This window comes from Cladophialophora psammophila, assembly GCF_000585535.1.
Source record: "Cladophialophora psammophila CBS 110553 chromosome Unknown aczJe-supercont1.12, whole genome shotgun sequence".
NCBI classification, from domain to species: Eukaryota; Fungi; Ascomycota; class Eurotiomycetes; order Chaetothyriales; family Herpotrichiellaceae; genus Cladophialophora; species Cladophialophora psammophila.
The window spans coordinates 821,214-835,555 of NW_006912933.1; the positions used below are offsets into that span (position 1 = coordinate 821,214).

A 14,342-nucleotide genomic window follows, 5' to 3' on the forward strand; every position below is an offset into this window, starting at 1 on the left:
AGATTCCATGCGCCCCTGCCCTTCGTCTGGACAGGATGCATTCAAGCGAGATGGCGTATTGTTCATCATTGCCATGACTATACCCCGCTTTGCTGTAAGAGTTTTACGTACATATTGCTCGAATAGAGCTCCGCAGTCAGCAGTCGAATCGAGTCACCAACCTGGCCCTTCATGTGTTCAATTCCCAACCTGCTTCGCCCTTCAGCTTCATATCGAGCTCGGAGTTCTGCTCAAGCAGCGAATATCGCATCGCTCGTATGCTGCACATCAGCCACATCATTTAAGCCCCTCACTTACAGAATCCATGGGGACTCTACCACTTCCGTCATTCCATGAGATGAATGGCTCTTTCGCCCACGAGGAACTGGATGGCCAAACTCCACCACCATTGTGGATTTGACGAGCACGATTTTCTTACTGGAATCCGACGATTTGCGCACGAATGCAAGATACACGGTGAATAGAACCTCGCCAACTCTCCTGGATGGACCTGCAACTGGAACCGCCGTAGAACGCAAGGGACACCCGGTCCGGCTATCAACAATCGTGAAATCTTTAAATCTCTCCTCGTTGATCACTAGAGGTCCATAGTTGTAATCCAACTCATATTCTGCCATGGACTCCCGAATGTTTTCGGCCAGACTGCCCGCTTCTTGCACGAATCGACTGCACAGCGACAGATCTCTGGAACGAACGCGAAGCCCTGTCCCCTTCAACAGTTGCAGACATCGCATAATGGTGGCCTCAATTTCGCGCAATTCATTTTCGCGCAGTCGTTTGGACTGTTCATCGGCGTGGAGAGTTCGTTGCAGGTCAACTCGCCACATCTGGACAGCGGTCTGGTCTTTCATGGGTTAGTCGTGAAGCGACAGCAGTAAAGGATCTTCTTACCTTTTGCGGGCTTCAGGAAATTCATACCATCGATGATCATTCCCAGACATGCTTCCGTGGCCTGATCGAGACCCGGGAAGATTCTCTCCGTTCTAAGCAGCTTCTCATACAGATAACAACAGACCAGTCCCTGCATCATTGGAATCTCCAGGTTTCGGTTGCCATCGGCGAGGAGTACCAATCGTTCCGGAAGATGATCACTCACCAAATTCCTTCGACTTTCTGACAGTCCGACTTTTGAAAGGGAAGCGATCATGCTTTCCGCATCACCGAAATGGCTGTCCAAACAATACTCAACAGTTTTGCACAACATCACGTATTGATCCTGTAGCTGAGTATCGACCATCCCCTCCACCGGTAGCATGTTGAAAATGTGTTCTTTGCAGCTCTCGAGGCTTTACAAGAAATACTCTTTCTCATGTCTTAACTTTTTCGCTTCATGTTTTAGATCTGCAATCCAGACACCGTCATTTTGGGACCTCACATCGGCCTCGGTTTGCTGTGTCATTAGAACATTCTCATGATGGGCCATCACATCCCGTTAGATTTCGAGCTCCTGCTTAAGTTATTCATTCTCCCTGGTGAGTGCAGTAATCCCCATTTGCAGGTCCTTTTCTGATGCGCCATCAGCGTTCTTGCGTCCTTCTGTATCTCTTCCCTGCTGATCCATTACGCGCCCGTGATGCATAGGAGGATGGAAGGATGGACCAGTTCAGTATGTGGGAGTTTGTCAGACGTGGATGTTTCCTGGTTGTTGAAATTAATCCTAGCGTAAGACTGTTCGAACAGTTCTTGCCCATCTGGCTGCCGCGCGGTGTCTCCACTGCTCGACCAGGGCAGAAAATTACTAAATGGGAGGAAGGTCGAAGTGGCTGCACCTGTCTTTCCTGCGGAATCGAGCGTCAGAAGCTCATGATCAAGGCATCCGTTATAAAAGACCTCTTCAAACTAGTCATGACTGCTCTCCCAACTCTTGTCACATCGCAACTGCAACAATCCTAGAAGGCGAGAGCAGTCATCCTCGTCGGTGGCTTCGGCTAGACTCCTTATCTTCGCAGTTGAATTCAGTGGGTCATGGGCGAGGATATCGAGATCAAGCAGCCCGTGTAGGGTTGGACTGCTGTATAGTGCGGAGCATTACTCACGGCTCTTCATGATACAACGCTAGACGACTCATGGCTCAACATTGCTTCACGGCAAGCCCGCCAAGCATATGAAATTAGGTGTAGTAGGAACTATGACGATTCTGAACACATAGGTCGTCCAAGGTACGTGGGTCGTCCTACTCGACGAATATTTGCTGAATTACCTAGGTAAGGGAGCTCCGGCGATGGGTGTTACGAAGTCAAAGTTATGAATTGGTTTGTCAAGAGAGTACTACGTTGCCTTTAGGTCGAAGCAGCAACATACGAGAAAGCCAATGTGTGGGTAGGGTGACGAAGTTGATCAACAAAGCCCGCTTGTTACTAAGTGGTACCGGACCAGACCAGTGTCCCACGGTCCATTTTCGGTCATATCTGACAATCTGTACACCTTTATTCCTGAGGAAGAGGAAGATGTGCCCAGGTGTCCCTGTGAAGGTAATGACCACCTCAGACCCGGCACCCCATTTCCAGGAAGAGATCGTCTGACATCAAACAGAAATAAAGGAGCTTTTGACACTGACTGCTGATCTGTCTGCCATTGATGTCGCAGAAACCCCAGTAATGGTTGGCAAGGACGGGCAATACCATTATTATCTGAATTACGAAATCAGAGTGGGCTTCTTCTCAGCACGCATGGACTTCTCTCTGTGGTATCTCGACAAACAGTATGGCAAGATCGAGGCCGAGTTTTTCTGGACGAGACTGAGCACCTCATACCTGCCTCTACTGCCCATGTTCAGCTACTGATTTGACTTGAGCGAGGTCTTCTGACTGGATATGTCAGATAAATGCTAGAGACCACAATGACACAAATCACAAAGGTGGTCGAGGAGAAAGAGATGTAAAACGAGCACACACGGTTCAAGAGGGACAAATCAACACAAGTGCGGGGAGCAAGACAGAGCCCAAAGATGCGGAATGAAGAGCAAGACCTCATGAGGCCATGTTCTCTGGCTGAAGAGGACGAGCCAGCCAGCTAGCGGGCTATGTAGAAGGACTTGGTGGCTAGCCTGATCGAATGAGATGGGGAAAAGCAGAATCCATGAATGAGATGCATCTCGGTCCAACAAGATTCAATCAAGAACGAATCCACGTCAATCAATCGCGCCCCTCTTACTAGAAGGCTACCAAGCTCGTCTCTCTCGATTCCGCTAGTGTACGAGGAGAATATTGTCCTTCGCTATAAGACCGCGCGAGCAGTGTGGTTTCTAACTGAGCAACACCGAAGGGGAGGATCCAAGGAAAGAGGACGTAGATAGAAAAGGAAACCAAGATATCATGAGAGGAGAGCACGGAGCTGTTGCAGCAGTAGCACTACTACGCCAACAATTTTCGCCATGATGCATTGCATGCGCCTGAAACCAGCCGGAATGGCAGACTACATAGGTACAAACGAACCCCTCCCTCTACACTCCTAGCGTCGTCGCCCAACCTCCGACCTCAAACCACTCACTGGGCAGTCATGGAGCGATCGATCATAGTTTGCTCTTCGAGACAATCAAGGCATTACCCGTCTGCAAGCATTTGACGGCGTCATTGACAAACTCGTCGACGATTTCACGGGCGGATTTCTTCTCATTGACCACCGCGGCGGCCTTGCCCATCAGGAAGGGGCGAGCGTTCTCCATGTCCTCATCGGACAGGTCGTCACCCTTGGTCTCGAAGTCGTGTTCGACCTAGATAACATAAAGCCAAGATTGTCAGTTATTCGCGTTGCGGAAAATCCGGGTGAGGAAATGATGAGGAAAGAGGGCGAAGTAGAGAGAAATCACAAACGTGGGAAACCCTTACCGGAATGACGCCTTTCTCCGTCAACGCCTTGATCTCAGCTTGCCGATTCTCTTCCCAGTTCTTAATGTATTCATTGTTTCTGACCCGTAGAGGCCGTCCGGTGAAAATGATAGTTCGAATATTATCATCGAAGCCGGCGGTTCGGACGGCCTCCTGGTGTGCTTTGGGTGCACCAGCTTCCTCGGAAAGCACGAAGCGTGTTCCGACCCAAACCGCTGAGGCACCGAGCATCAGGGCCGATGCCAGGGACGCGCCACAGAAAATACCTCCCGCCGCAATACATTGGACGGGTTGGCCGGTGAATTTGGAGGGCGGGGCTTCGGCGCATAGTTTGGCGACAGCAGGGATGAGCACCGAGGTGGGTGTATCACCCTAAAGGGCCTGTCAGTGGTTTCCGCTCAAGAAGGTGTGAGGGGAAACGGTATGCTTACGGTGTGACCACCGCCTTCACCACCCTGAGCGCATATCAGGTCGACGCCCAGGTCAAGGCATTTCTTCACGTGCTTGACGTGGCCGATCATGTTCTGGGCAGGGGAAAGTTAGCCAGGTCATCTAAACGGACGGCATTTGGGTGATTCACCATGTAGAGAATGCCATTTCTGTGGAGCTTGTCCACAACTTCCTTCGGCGGAACACCGACGGCAGAGACTATCTCAAATGGTCAACATCAAATACCACACACCGGAGTTAAGCCGTGAGCGGTTCTCACCGAAAAGCTTCGCGCCCGAGTCAATGATGATATCAATCAGCTCATTGAGTTTGCCCTTGGTATAGTCGTAGCTAGAAGACCATCAGCAACCGCCTGGGCCGTGTGTCTGCAACCGTCTCTCACTTTGTCTTTCTTGCATTTCCGCCGACTTGAGGCAGGAGAAGATCGACACCAAAGGGAGCATTCTTGTCATTGAGATGGCTTTTGAGCTCGGCGACCTGTTCCCGGAGCATATCTGGGGTATATCCAACCTGCACACATCAACACGTGTCCAACACAAGTCTGGGTTTCCATGTTCTTTCTTACACCACCAATGACACCAAGACCTCCAGCATTGGTAACTGCGGCGGCCAATTTGGGGCCGGCGGCCACGTTCATGCCCGCCAACAGGACCGGGTGCTTGATCTTCAGGAGATCGGTGGTCGTGGTTCGGAGTTGCTGAGGAGACGACATGGTGGTCTAATGCGTGTATGCAAATAGATGGGGAGATACAGATGGTTCAGGGAGGGTGATCGTGGACAGGATTGATTGAAGGATCTGGTTGGCGTCTAGGAGCACAGATGAATCGACTATGTTTTGGAGGCTCAAAGGGAAGATATATATCGGCCCACAATGCAGGCCCGAGACTTGCTAAGAGATGGAAGAGCCGAAAGGCGCACAGTAATCATCAAAACCTGAAGGACAAGAAGAAGATTTAAGGCGAATGCAGTATGGCATGCGAGAGATGCGAAGGACAGTCGTCCAAGTACCGAGGCATCTCCCCGATTCAGCCATCTCGCTGCTCGGTCCCCACGACTCCTCCACATTTGCACGGAATACGCCCCTGATACGACATCTCGCCATTGAGACACCTGACGGTCTTGGCTGTGGAGTCTTCTTCTCCGGCTCTCAACTTATATACGGCCGGAACGAAGCAAAGGGGGAGCTTCTTTACTTCGAGACGTACATTATCCGGTGCACGTGAGGCCGTGTCCGAAATGCGGAGAGGCCTCGACTCGGTAAAGGTGCCGTTTTGGGCCTAGAGAGGGCACGTGATTCGGTTTTTCCGTCCAAGTCCGTCCTCGCCGTCTCCATGCAAAAGAGGCTGGCAACGGGTAATAGTAACGATGATGGGAATCCCACTACCATAATCGAGACGGGTCCGGATTGTCCGTCAAGAGCGTTGCGCTGTGGTGGTTGCTACCGACAGCTGAGCCCCCCATCCTCGATCCATCTCCCTGATCTGTCTCTACTGCCAGCATTAAGCTCGTATGTCCATCAAACCGGTCGCCACGTTTGGCCGCCTTCCTCGCATACAGAATTTGCCTACCGTCTCCAACCACATATGGGTTCCAGGGATCCAGTTCCGTGGGCCATCAAATGTTCACAAATGCGCCTTCTTGACCCTGTCCGACTCCCGAAGAAGCTACAGTAAAAGTGATAATCTGCAGCAGCATCCCTCCCAGACTAAGTCTTCTGGTTTGCCATTGTGCCGGATCAGCGCAAACATGAAGTCCTCAAGCTTAGCTTCAGGTGCTACAAATAAAGCTGTGGTGGCATTCGGCAGCAATCTAGGGGATCGACTTGCCAATATCGAGGCCGCTCTCTTCAAGATGAGGGAAAACCAGCTCCATGTCCTGAAATTGAGCTCGCTATACGAGACCATGCCGATGTACTACGATGATCAGGATCCCTTCTTGAATGGTGTCTGTCAAATCGAGACCCCTCTTGAACCACTGCAATTACTGGATATCTTGCAGAGCATCGAGAATGATCTAGGCCGAAAACGCCTCATTGACAAGGGTCCCAGGACAATTGACCTTGATATCATCCTATATAACCAAGCTCACTTCAAGCATCCCCGTCTCAATATTCCGCATATGCTGATGCTAGAGCGGGAGTTCGTTCTCAGACCTCTTGCAGAGTAAGTCCTGGCGGTATCATTCTGGCCCAAACTGACCTTTTCCAGCATATTGCCTGATGCACGTCTGCCGACGGACTTCTCACCAACTGCTCCATACCGCCAAATAAGCCAACTATTGGAGGCTCTGCCGGGGAAAGATGCTACTATGTCCCCTGTCACAGTTTTAAAGCCGGAAATGCCACTCATCCGCACTCGCGATGTATCTCGCAAGACTCATGTCATGGCCATTTTGAACCTGACCCCTGACTCTTTCTCCGATGGAGGACTTCACACAGCCAAAGGCGCCGAATCAATCAAGACAACCGTTGCGAATTTTATCGCCGCGGGTGCCAGCATCATCGACATCGGTGGCCAAAGCACTCGTCCTAATGCTGATTATCTTGGACCTCACGAGGAGCTTAAACGTATCCTCCCAATTGTCCGACTTATTAGGCAGATGAAAGAAGCGGAAAATGTCGCCATTAGCATCGACACTTTCCACTCCGTTGTTGCCCGGGAGACCATTTTGGCCGGCGCGGACATCATTAATGACGTCTCCGCAGGTCTGTTAGACTCTCGAATGCTGCCGACTGTTGCAGAGCTGGGGAAGACCATTGTTCTTATGCATATGAGAGGAGATCCTCACACAATGACCACACTCACCGATTACCCGGATGGGGTCATCAGCGGAGTAGCCCGAGAACTTTGTGAGCGCGTTCGAGCTGCCCTAGCCGGAGGGATTAGCCCGTGGCGGGTCATCCTCGATCCCGGGCTGGGCTTTGCAAAGAACCAGCAACAGAACCTTGAACTTCTTCGAAGTCTTGCACAACTGCGAGAGCGGACGGAGTATTCTCCGGTGCTAAGAAATTTCCCTTGGCTTATGGGCCCAAGCCGTAAAGGCTTCATTGGCAACGTTACTGATGTGTCGGACGCTTCGAAACGGAGCTATGGTACTGCTGCCGCTGTCACCGCAAGTATCGAAGGCGGCGCCGATATTGTCCGAATACACGACGTTCGCGAAATGGTCCAAGTCACCAAGATGGCCGATGCTATCTATCGACGCCCTTGAAGTGACAGACCTGCAGATGCAAATTCCAGAAACCAATTGCGACCGTCACCATGCGTGAGGTCAGTCGGGCCCTGACTTGGTCCTTTGAGCATTACGCGCTGTCTTGATCACCACGATAGGTGCACAGGATGTAATGTGGAACTCAGTGACGCTGACTGTGACAAGGCTGTGGCAGCCTCGGAGGTTCTTGACCTGTGAACAGTTATGAGGTCATAGATACCTGCCTCGATTGGTGACAGTGGAACTTCATGCAGGTACGAATCACTGCCAAACATGTGCCTTTCAAATCACACCTCGAAGGACAACCATCAGTCTTCTGTTATCCCTCCTTCATGTTGGAATATGTTCTTAACCATCCACATTATCCAGCAAACCGTGCCCAGACACGCTCACTTCAGCATAATTCCACAACATGCCTTCTGACAATCCACCCATCGGCCTCCGCTGGCGAGCCAACACTCTGTTTATCATCTCCACAGTTGCCATCGGTTTATTCACCGACCTCTTTCTCTATGGGCTTGTTGTCCCTGTACTGCCGTTCATGCTCCAAGAGCGTATAAACCTCCCTGAGAATAAAATCCAATCCTACGTGTCTGGGCTTCTGGCCGCATATGCTGGCGCTAGCGTCGTCTTCTCCATACCCGTTGGGATCATCGCCGACCGAACTAATGCCCGACGAACGCCCTTCCTTTGTGGCCTTGCTGCCTTACTCGCCGCCACTATCATGCTGGCTCTCAGTAAGAACATCTCAACGCTCGTTGTCGCCAGAGTTCTCCAAGGCACCAGTGCCGCCGTTGTCTGGACCGTGGGTCTAGCCATGGTGCTGGACACTGTAGGACCCCGGAACCTTGGCAAAGTAATTGGATCGGTGAGTGTTATGGCTGAGCTGCTGGCAAATTGGGTCTCATACGGGCCATAGATTTTCTCTTTCATATCGGTTGGCGAACTGGCAGCCCCTGTTCTAGGAGGAGTCCTGTACCGCAAGACTGGCTATGGGGGGGTCTTTGGGTTGGGTGCAGCATTTCTCGGCGTCGACTTTATCATGCGAATCCTGGTTATCGAAAAGAAAGTCGCGGTGAAATACGACAGACCCCCGGTAGAAACACTCGGCCCTGGTGATGCCGAAGACCGAGAGGAAGGAATGGATAGCGGAGACGGTCGCAGTGAAGAGGAACCTCTGTTGCCCAAAAACGGGGAAGGTAACTACCGCATCCCAGAAGGTCAAAACAGGCTGGTCCGAACGCTGCCCATCCTCTATTGCCTATCCGACCCCCGGCTTCTCGTTGCTCTTCTTGTTGCGTTCGTCCAAGCGGCCTTACTCGCCACGTTCGACGCAACTATCCCCACCGAAGCCCAGACACTGTTCGATTTCGATTCGTTACAAGCCGGCCTCCTCTTCATCGGCCTTGACCTTCCATACCTCCTGCTCGGCCCCGTAGCGGGCTGGGCGGTGGACAAATACGGCACAAAACCAGCCGCGGTCCTGGGCTTCGCCTACCTCGTCCCAACCCTGATACTACTCCGCCTACCCTCCTCACAAATCGCCCCCAACCGCACTACCAACGTCGTCTTATACTGCGCCCTCCTCGCTCTCAACGGAGTCGGCCTTGCAATAATCGGCTCCCCGTCCATCGTCGAGGCCTCGGACGTCGTACAAAAATACGACAAGGCTAACCCGGGCCTCTTCGGTCAGCACGGACCGTATGCCCAGCTTTACGGATTCAACTCCCTGGTGTTTTCTGCGGGATTAACGATTGGACCGGTCCTGAGCGGGTCGCTGAGAGATAGCATAGGGTATGCCAACATGAACGTGGTGGTTGCATGCACTGCGGGCATTACGGCCATGTTGAGCTTCCTGTTTGTTGGGGGACCGCCGAGGATGCTGAGGAAGAAAGCGGAACTGAGGGAGAGATAGAGTCTTTCAGATGACAAAGGCAAGGTGAAGCAGCGGGCGCAAGCTATGGATTAAAAAATTCCATTCTTTTTACTTTATGCTTAGAAAACAGTGTTGAGACTTTCAATAAATATTATTGCTTTTGGTTGGCATTCTTCGGAGACACGCGACGCGAACCTAAACTCGTCGCGAACAATTTTTTAAGCTCCCCAGATGCCGTGGTCTCCAGGTCCCTCGCCTGTTCTAGACATGCAAGCGGCTTCGGATCTAATATAAGGCCAGCCAGCCAAGCTTCCATTGATATGTTGCTCGAGAGAGGGAATCGTGTTGGCTCCCCCCCAAAAGATCAGAGCCAAATGACTTATCTAGGTCGTCTTTGAAATGGGCCCCTGGCCAGCGCGGGGGTAGAAGCTCCCCGAGCAGCTTGGCACCGTCGGGACTCAGGATTGCACAGGCCCTCTGGGAATGAAAGGTTGCCAATGCGATCCGAACTGGAGACTCGACCTTTTCAGAAACAGGAGGTCCAATGGAAACCACCAAGCCATGGCGCAAACACGTTGTTTTCCGCCATCAGTATTCCCACAAGTTCCAATCATCTTCACTTGATGGAATGCTTGGAAACGTGGCTGCGGCAGTTAGGCAGGCATCCATGCTTCCGCACATGTATTGGTGGGAAGCGAGGGCGAGTTGACTGCTATTATGCGGTACGTCCAAATCCGCATCGAGGAGCTGGGAACGATAAAGGCCCCCAACGACCTCGAAGGAAGGAGTCTCCTCCCTTTTGATTCGGTCACGCTCGAATCGCAGCCAATGAAATCGAGGCCGCCGCGGCGGCCGTTCTCCATTCTCGATACACCATTCAGCTTCCTGTTCCCAGTAGTGCCATCGGAACAACTCCTCCATCAGAGAATTCGATTCTGCGAAATGTCCGGTGTGCTGCAGTATGGAAGCCAGAGGCCACGCAGCCCACCAAATAATGAGGCTTTTGACCCCGCGGGTTAGAACGCGGATGTCTAGAACCTTCCGGAGTTGTTTCTCTGCGCTGAGGGGATCTTGAAGACGGAAAAGAACCATTGCATGTCGGGATAGGAGGGTTGAACGAAATAGTTGCAGAACGGGCCCATGGAGTTCGACATGAGATTGATCTTCTTCTAAAAGTTGCGTCGCACTCATGGCTTTGCGGTAGCATTGCAGCGCTTCTTTGAAATGGCCTAGATGCGCATAAGCCCTAGCAGCGATGGACAAACAATTGATGGTCAGGAGATCATGGCGACCCATCATCCGCTCACATACTGGTAGGCTGCTGGTCAGTAGCCTTAATGCGTGGTCATAATCGCCTTTCCACATTGAGTGCCATGCATAGAGGTAGCCACTGACGAAGAAATTTGGATGCTCTCTGCCCCAGACTTGCCCGATTTGTGTGTGTGACCGTCCTAGTGACTCGCCATGCATTTCCATCTCCTCGAGATCATTACAGGCCCAGGCCAGAGCGTACCGAAACGGCACCTCATATGTGAAGCTCTTTCGCATGGCAGGTTGGGAACTGATGACAGAACAGCTCACGGTAAGGAAATCTGCCAATTGCTCCATTCGTTGAGTCTGCCCCAGCACCAGCATTGTCCAACTGAGACATGGCAGGATGAACTCGTTGTTGTGCTCCAAAGCATACTGCAGTATTTGCATTGACTGAGACTTACGATATTCGAGGATGCCCTCCTGCAATTGCTCTGAAAAACATTGCAAGTAATACGGCGCGGCCCATTGGCTGGCGCTCAGTTTATGATCCTCCTCATGAGGGCCCTGAAACGAACATACAGGGTGCAAGTAGACTGAGTATTCGGGTTGCTCATGCTTGATACCTTTACAAAGCGATCCGATTGATTCGCTGAAATCGTAGCTTTGGTGATCATGGGGTGGTTGGCATGAACGACATGCATTGGGATTGAAGATTGTCCCAGGGGGCGAAGCAAGCACAACTGAAGCTGCTCCTGAAGTCATAGAATAGGTCGAATATGGAGGGAAATAAAACCCGTTTTCGACTTGGAATGTCTCAGGAGGCGGGCTCGGCGGCCAGCGAGCTGGGTCCACCTGACACAGCGCATCGCTGGCGTTGACCCTGTTTCCCTTGTCGTCCGGCCACGGAACTTCGACGGAGGGGATTGGCTCGAGTGAGATCGGCTCGAGTGAGGGTATCTGGAAGTCACACATTGCCCCGGTCTCGGTCGGGGGCGAGGCTTTTTCTAGACTGCCAATCTTTGGTGGTGTGTATATTATTGGAGAAATATTCGGAGGCGATAGATTCGGAGACGATATACTGGGAGGCGATATCCACGGAGGCAATAGACTCGCAGGTGACACGTTCGGCGGCGATAAATTATGAGGCAATAGACTCAGAGGCGACATATTCGGAGGTGATATATTATGAGGCGATGTGTTTGTAGGCGATATCATCAAAAGAGACCGAATTTGATGTTCCGGCTCGTCTGAAGTGCTGTTGCAGAGCTGCCCGGGTCCAAGTGTTGGGATTTGGAAGTCTTTATCGTCTTGTCGATTCAGAAATAATGTGGGAGTACTCTCGCAGTTCGTGAGCATGTCTCTATTTGACGCAGAGCGAGGCCGGTGTGGTAGATCATGCAGGTTTGCATGCCAGGACGGTGGCGGGACATATAGCTGCATGTGTCTGGCGGTATCTGGGTGCATTAACAGCCCAAGATCCTTGTCTTTCCAGGAGATACCAGCAAGTCTCAAGGTGTATTCTGCTTCGTAAAGAGAAGGTAGTTTGAAAGACCCTCGGTGCCGTGAGATGTATCTTTTCTTGATTCTTTCGCATTCTTTCTTGACCTTTTGAGCGTTGTAAGTCACTCGTTCTTCCCTTTTGGGCACCTCGAAAACAGCCTCTCCCCCCCGAGCCTTCCATGTGTCTGCCACCACCAACATGGCAAGATAATACTGGTGGGGAGTTTTTTTGCGCTCATATTTCCATTCGTTCAGCCGGTTCTTGATCTGCCTCTGGCTCACAAAAATACTGCGAAGACGGAGTTGTTTTTGGATATCCTCGCACGTCTGATTCTCCCATAGATACCACCTGCGGATGTCTGATTTCAGAGCCTCCCATGTCTCCCTGGGAGGCTGCGGGGAGCGATCGCCTACCATTGGGTGTTACAAAGCTTTCTGAGATCCAACCAGGAGGTATCATTACAGTGTGATGAAGGCCACCGTTTAGATATTGAGGAGATTGTGCAACGACGCTCCTCTCTTTGGCGGGAGGGTGTTCGGGCAGATTGGGAACAGTCGCACCAGCGGCAGCGATCACAGAAGTCCGAGAGGCACACGACTGTGTAGGCCAGGCTCTAGAGGGTTCCGAGTTCTGCTATTCGTCAGTAAGGCTGGCTCTTTTGGCAATGTTAGCATTGCAACAGGCAGGGACTCGGTAAGGTGATTTGGCCGGTACTCACTTCAACCAACGGGAAAGGTATGAGCGCCGATGGCCTAAAGGTCGGTGTTTGGAAACATGAGTGACGTCTCACAGCTCGCTCTCTCTCGCGCTCTCTCTCCCTCTCCCTCTCTTTTCCTCCGTTTGCTCCTTGCCTCTCTCTGTCTGGTTCTTTCCCGGCCCTGCTCTTGGTCCGGTGTATGGGTGAGGAGAGAGTGTCTGTGTGCATGTGAGCGCTGTCGGCTCCACAGGCCTGCAAGAGAAATCTGACTCGTCAGAAAACGCTGCAGAGGAGTGACCAGGATGTGACGTCTAGGACAAGGGCCAGTCGAGGGAGCAGAGAGCGGGTTGAGTCCATTGACCTTCCTCGTGATGCACAGGCCTAGCTTGCTAGCTTTGGGTTAGATCACTTCTGATCACTTGTACTTGCAGGTAGAGCGAAATGCTGTGTAACTTGCCCTTGACGACCACGGCATCCTCCTCCGGAGCCAGATGGTGGGGGATCGAGACCGTCAACCTATACAAGATTGGACTGGGCGAGTCAGCCGTAGCAGCTTTGAAAGAGAGACCGTCTGCGGCGAATCGGGCAGGCATCAAGAGAGGAAGAGGTCGGAGGTTGGAGCATGTGGAAAGTGACAGGTCACCTTGCGTCCTCGTCCACCCCGGGCATACCCAGTATGGCCTGCAAGGTGTCCAACGAGCCAGCGAGCCAGCAAGCCAGCAAGCCAGCAAGCCCGAAAGCCAGCAAGCCCGAAAGCCAGCAAGTCACATCCCCATGCAGCATCATATTGGTCGCATAATTCGTTTCCTTTGGTCTGCATGAGCTATGCCACCCGGGTGGTGCTGGGGGAATTGGCCAATAACGAACAAACTAGTGCACCACTGCGGTGGCTGCGTTCGGTACTGGGTAGTTTTGCTGGTGTTGCTAGGGAGCTACGCAGCTAGTCATGCCGCCACCAAACCAGTGTCCTCTGTCCGCCCTGCAGGTGCCAGGTGCCAGGAGCCAGGTGGGTGAGAAAACAGAGCGAGGGCGTGTCCTCCTGCTGCAATCCGTGGGTTCATCTTATTTCGAATTTGACATTTGTCCTCCAGGGTTGGGCATCATTTCCCTGTACACGGTACTGGTGGTTGGCTGCCTGAAGAATGAGGCCATTAGTCTCGCCAACGCACCCGTTTCTACGGCGCCCGTTTTCATGGTATGTACTGTGTAGGTACCTCGTACCTCCGTCCCCCACGACGCGACTCAATCCGACTCCTCCCCGTGGCTTTGCTCCTTGCTCCCACTCGCCTTGATTTCCTCGCAAGAGACATTCTACCCTCCTTCGCTCCCGTGTGACTTGTGCCTAGTCATGAGTGGCACTTACCAAATGGACCCTGGGACCGTCGACATGTCCTGGCTTCGAGAATTCGGATCGGGCCAAGGAGTCGGATGGGCCTGACGAGGGGCGACCGAAGCCGCCTCGATGCCTGTGGCGAACGACTCCTACTGTTCCTGGTCAATATTCGGCTTTGCAGTTCCAGCCCGATC

At 52.3% G+C, this 14,342-nt stretch overlaps 6 protein-coding genes across 6 annotated transcripts; 3 read left to right on the top strand and 3 right to left on the bottom strand.

Annotated features, from left to right (window-relative positions):
- Positions 1 to 293: 293 nt before the first annotated feature.
- On the bottom strand, positions 294 to 1,255 carry A1O5_07978 (uncharacterized protein; the record flags this gene model as incomplete). Its single annotated transcript, XM_007748563.1, has 2 exons — positions 294 to 844; positions 892 to 1,255. The coding sequence occupies 2 exons, from the start codon at positions 1,253 to 1,255 to the stop codon at positions 294 to 296; spliced, it is 915 nt and encodes a 304-aa protein (XP_007746753.1).
- Positions 1,256 to 2,597: 1,342 nt separating this feature from the next.
- On the top strand, positions 2,598 to 2,783 carry A1O5_07979 (uncharacterized protein; the record flags this gene model as incomplete). The annotated part of the gene is made up of 1 exon (XM_007748564.1): positions 2,598 to 2,783. One exon carries the CDS (start codon positions 2,598 to 2,600, stop codon positions 2,781 to 2,783), a length of 186 nt encoding a protein of 61 aa, XP_007746754.1.
- Positions 2,784 to 3,511: 728 nt separating this feature from the next.
- On the bottom strand, positions 3,512 to 4,989 carry A1O5_07980 (oxidoreductase; the record flags this gene model as incomplete). Its single annotated transcript, XM_007748565.1, has 7 exons — positions 3,512 to 3,712; positions 3,828 to 4,199; positions 4,259 to 4,351; positions 4,408 to 4,475; positions 4,537 to 4,607; positions 4,660 to 4,787; positions 4,843 to 4,989. The coding sequence occupies 7 exons, from the start codon at positions 4,987 to 4,989 to the stop codon at positions 3,512 to 3,514; spliced, it is 1,080 nt and encodes a 359-aa protein (XP_007746755.1).
- Positions 4,990 to 6,023: 1,034 nt separating this feature from the next.
- On the top strand, positions 6,024 to 7,487 carry A1O5_07981 (dihydropteroate synthase; the record flags this gene model as incomplete). The annotated part of the gene is made up of 2 exons (XM_007748566.1): positions 6,024 to 6,439; positions 6,485 to 7,487. The coding sequence occupies 2 exons, from the start codon at positions 6,024 to 6,026 to the stop codon at positions 7,485 to 7,487; spliced, it is 1,419 nt and encodes a 472-aa protein (XP_007746756.1).
- Positions 7,488 to 7,899: 412 nt separating this feature from the next.
- Positions 7,900 to 9,402, top strand: A1O5_07982 (uncharacterized protein; the record flags this gene model as incomplete). The annotated part of the gene is made up of 2 exons (XM_007748567.1): positions 7,900 to 8,355; positions 8,407 to 9,402. The coding sequence occupies 2 exons, from the start codon at positions 7,900 to 7,902 to the stop codon at positions 9,400 to 9,402; spliced, it is 1,452 nt and encodes a 483-aa protein (XP_007746757.1).
- Positions 9,403 to 9,951: 549 nt separating this feature from the next.
- A1O5_07983 (uncharacterized protein) lies at positions 9,952 to 12,534 on the bottom strand (the record flags this gene model as incomplete). Its single annotated transcript, XM_007748568.1, has 1 exon — positions 9,952 to 12,534. One exon carries the CDS (start codon positions 12,532 to 12,534, stop codon positions 9,952 to 9,954), a length of 2,583 nt encoding a protein of 860 aa, XP_007746758.1.
- Between the last annotated feature and the right edge of the window lie 1,808 nt (positions 12,535 to 14,342).